Source organism: Micromesistius poutassou (assembly GCF_964030765.1).
Source record: "Micromesistius poutassou genome assembly, chromosome: 24".
Classification (NCBI taxonomy): Eukaryota; Metazoa; Chordata; class Actinopteri; order Gadiformes; family Gadidae; genus Micromesistius; species Micromesistius poutassou.
Genome location: NC_140294.1, coordinates 7,474,077 through 7,477,547, shown reverse-complemented (window position 1 = coordinate 7,477,547; position 3,471 = coordinate 7,474,077). Strand labels below are relative to the sequence as shown.

The 3,471-nt window shown below is 47.3% G+C and overlaps 1 protein-coding gene across 1 annotated transcript; it reads right to left on the bottom strand.

Moving 5' to 3' along the window:
- Positions 1-1,078: 1,078 nt before the first annotated feature.
- Positions 1,079-2,200, bottom strand: LOC311369544 (stonustoxin subunit beta-like). Its single transcript, XM_084487771.1, has one exon. The coding sequence runs from the start codon at positions 2,002-2,004 to the stop codon at positions 1,432-1,434; it is 573 nt and encodes a 190-aa protein (XP_084343897.1). The 5' UTR covers positions 2,005-2,200; the 3' UTR covers positions 1,079-1,431.
- Positions 2,201-3,471: the final 1,271 nt, after the last annotated feature.

Below are 3,471 nucleotides of genomic sequence, written 5' to 3'. Positions count from 1 at the left end.
GTTACCGTGGTGAGGTGGGGGGGGTGTTACCGTGGGGGGGGGGGGGGGGGGGGTGTTACCGTGGTGGGGGGGGGTGTTACCGTGGTGAGGTGGGGGGGGGGCAGAGAGAGACTAAAACATTTGTTGTTTTATTTATCTTTTCTGATTAATATATTATTATTCTTAAGGCTCTTATGTAACATTATTTAGTAATAAAAGGAGAATGATGATGGGCTGAACACACGAGAACATTCAGTTGATCCACTGAGTTGTTTATTATCATTATGCTTCATGAACAAATACAACAGAAAAATGGTCCCTTACATGTACACAATAAACACAAGGACTGAAACAATAGAAGCTGCAGACTTTACTAATCATAAACAGGTGTGCACGTATCTTTAATAACTGAACATGTTCTGCGGCCGTTTGGTTCCCAACAGAACAAAAGGAATCAATATTCAGTTTAAAGTCATTTACAACATGCAGCATTATCCCATAGACCTCTTGGTTATTATGAATGAAATATAAAATCTGATTAGGACAACAATGATGATATCATAGTCCATAGAACAAACATGTTTATGTCTGAAAATTACAAATATATAGTTGCATAAAAAACATGTGATTTACCATCAGTAGGTATTTAATATACATTTCAAATTAAAAATGAGCTCTTAATAAAAGCTGCTTAGCGAACCCTATGGGAGATCCTTAAAGTCTCTTCCTTTCATGGTTCATCATCATCAACTTTTAGGAAGCCCCATAAAAAGGAGGGGGAGGGGGAGACGGGGGGGAGGAGAAGGGGGGGAGGGAGAGAGGGAGACGGGGGGGAGGAGGGGGAGGGGGGAGGGAGACGAGGAGGAGTGGGAGAGGGAGATGAGGGGGAGAGAGACAGGGGGAGAGGGAGACGGGGGGGAGGAGGGGGAGATGGTGGGGAGAGGGAGACGGGGGGGAGGAGGGGGAGATGGGGGGAGGAGGGGGAGAGGGAGACGGGGGGAGGAGGGGGAGAGGGAGACGGGGGGAGGAGGGGGAGACGGGGGGAGGAGGGGGAGAGGGAGACGGGGGGAGGAGGGGGAGAGGGAGACGGGGGGGAGGAGGGGGAGACGGGGGGAGGAGGGGGAGAGGGAGACGGGGGGAGGAGGGGGAGACGGGGGGAGGAGGGAAAGATGCGAGAGAAAGAGACCGAGGGAGAAAAAAAGAGAGAGACAGAGAGTAAAAGAGAGAGAGCGAGAGACTATAACTGCCCTAGAGACACTGACGCAAAAGCAGTGTGTGTGTGTGCGCACACGTTTGTGTGTGTGTGTGTGTGTACACACACACATGCACTTGAACCGTGGGTTCATTTAACCTAAACGGGGCCCCGGCCCGAGAGAGAGAGAGAGAGAGAGAGAGAGAGAGAGAGAGAGAGAGAGAGAGAGAGAGAGAGAGAGAGAGAGAGAGAGAGAGAGACTATAACTCACACAGAGACGCTGAGTCCCCGTCCCCCCAGAACCTAAACCCAGGGAGGAGGTCCTCCTGGGTGAAGGAGGTCCTGAAGGTGTGGATGTGTGTCAGTGTGTCTGAGGACCCTCCTCCACCTGGGGACACTCTGTAGAAGGACAGAGTGCCAGCAGGCCGGTCCAGATACACTCCTACTCTGGTAGAGCCAGCGGGGGGGAGACGTATGTCTGTCTTTCTACCGTTGTACCGGGCAGAGTAACGACCATCAGAACACTCAAGCCTCCAGGACTCGTTGTTCCCTCCAAGCGCGCTGTCACCACCCCCTCCTCGCCTTGTGATTCCTCTGTATGTCACTGCTATACCAACCTCTCCTTCCCTCTCTACCTCCCAGTAACAGCGGCCAGTCAGAGCCTCTCTACACAACACCTGGTACCGGGAGTCAAATCTCTCTGGGTGATCCGGATACGACTGGTCCTCTCTGACCCGCGTCACCTTTCTGTTGTCCTCAGACAGAGAGAGTCCGCTGTAGGCTGTGTTTGGGTCCAGTGTGAGTTCACAGGCATCTGACGGAGAACAAGACATGATGAGCTACTGAACCCTTCTGCATCTTCATCATCATCATCATCATCACTAGTACTGCTGGAAGCATTGACATCTTAGATATGCTAGGATGCTAAATCCGAGGACGCTCAGGCGCTCAGGCACACACACACACACACACACACACACACACACACACACACACACACACACACACACACACACACACACACACACACACACACACACACACACACACACACACACTTCAACACTTCAGACATCATAACTTGGTCAAAATTCAACCGTTTACCATCATTCAAACTATTAAACAAATCTACACATTTGTATCTTCAATAATATTTAATCAGTCCGGACTTCCAAGTACAGACTTCCGAGGACGCGAGTACGCACCTACAATTGGAACAGCAGCGGTCTCGGTGACGTCACCACCTCAGCTCTGTTAACTGCTTTACGGCCTCATGTAGGCATATACTACTGAACAATTTAAACTAATTATATAAAACTAAACCCCAGCCTCTTTCATTTTAAAATAGTATGTCAATATTTTCAATGAATATAAATGAAAAGATATGCTTATCGTGTGTATAAGCTATTCACACAACTTTTTATATGTAGGGTACAGATGCGCGTGCCTAACTGGCTATGTAGTTGGAGAGTAGACTATTGATATAATAATAATAACGAATGAGCGAGAAATTACTGATTAGAACACACACACACACACACACACACACACACACACACACACACACACACACACACACACACACACACACACACACACACACACAGACACCAAGATTTGCGTTGCCGTTGTGATGGGTTTCCTCTATCAGCGACTTATACAATAAAAACAAATTATATTAAACAAAACCCCAGCCTCTTTAATTTTAAAATAGTATGTCAATATTTTGAATGAATAGGCCTACATTTTTGTTATATATGCCAAATGTTCCTATATATAGCCTATTATTATTATTATTATAATATATAATATTTTAAAACATGGTAATGCGAAATGCATCCTGGGATATTTAACGGTCCAAGTCCACACAAGTCACCTCCGATGCGTCCTCGGTGGAACGGCCAGTTTAAGAACGCATGGAGAACACACACGGGTTTTACGACTGTACTTGACTTGATGCGTACTTGGAATTGGAACAGTACTTGGGCTACGACTGATGACGTTTCACGAGAACGCAAAGTACACAAGTACAGACGAGAACGCAAATTGAGAAACGGCCTCTCTCTCTCCCTCATGGACTACAACAATGGACTACAATAGTGGACTACAATAGTGGACTACAACAATGGACTACAATAGTGGACTACAATAGTGGACTACAATAGTGGACGTTGTCCGACCACTTTTTTAAATGTCAGCCACAGTTCGGCTTTCGGCCCCAACCTCATTGATCGACCTGGCAACGTTTTCCCATGCCAGTTTTTTGCTTTTGGTGCTGATTCCGGAGGAAAGAGAGCCAA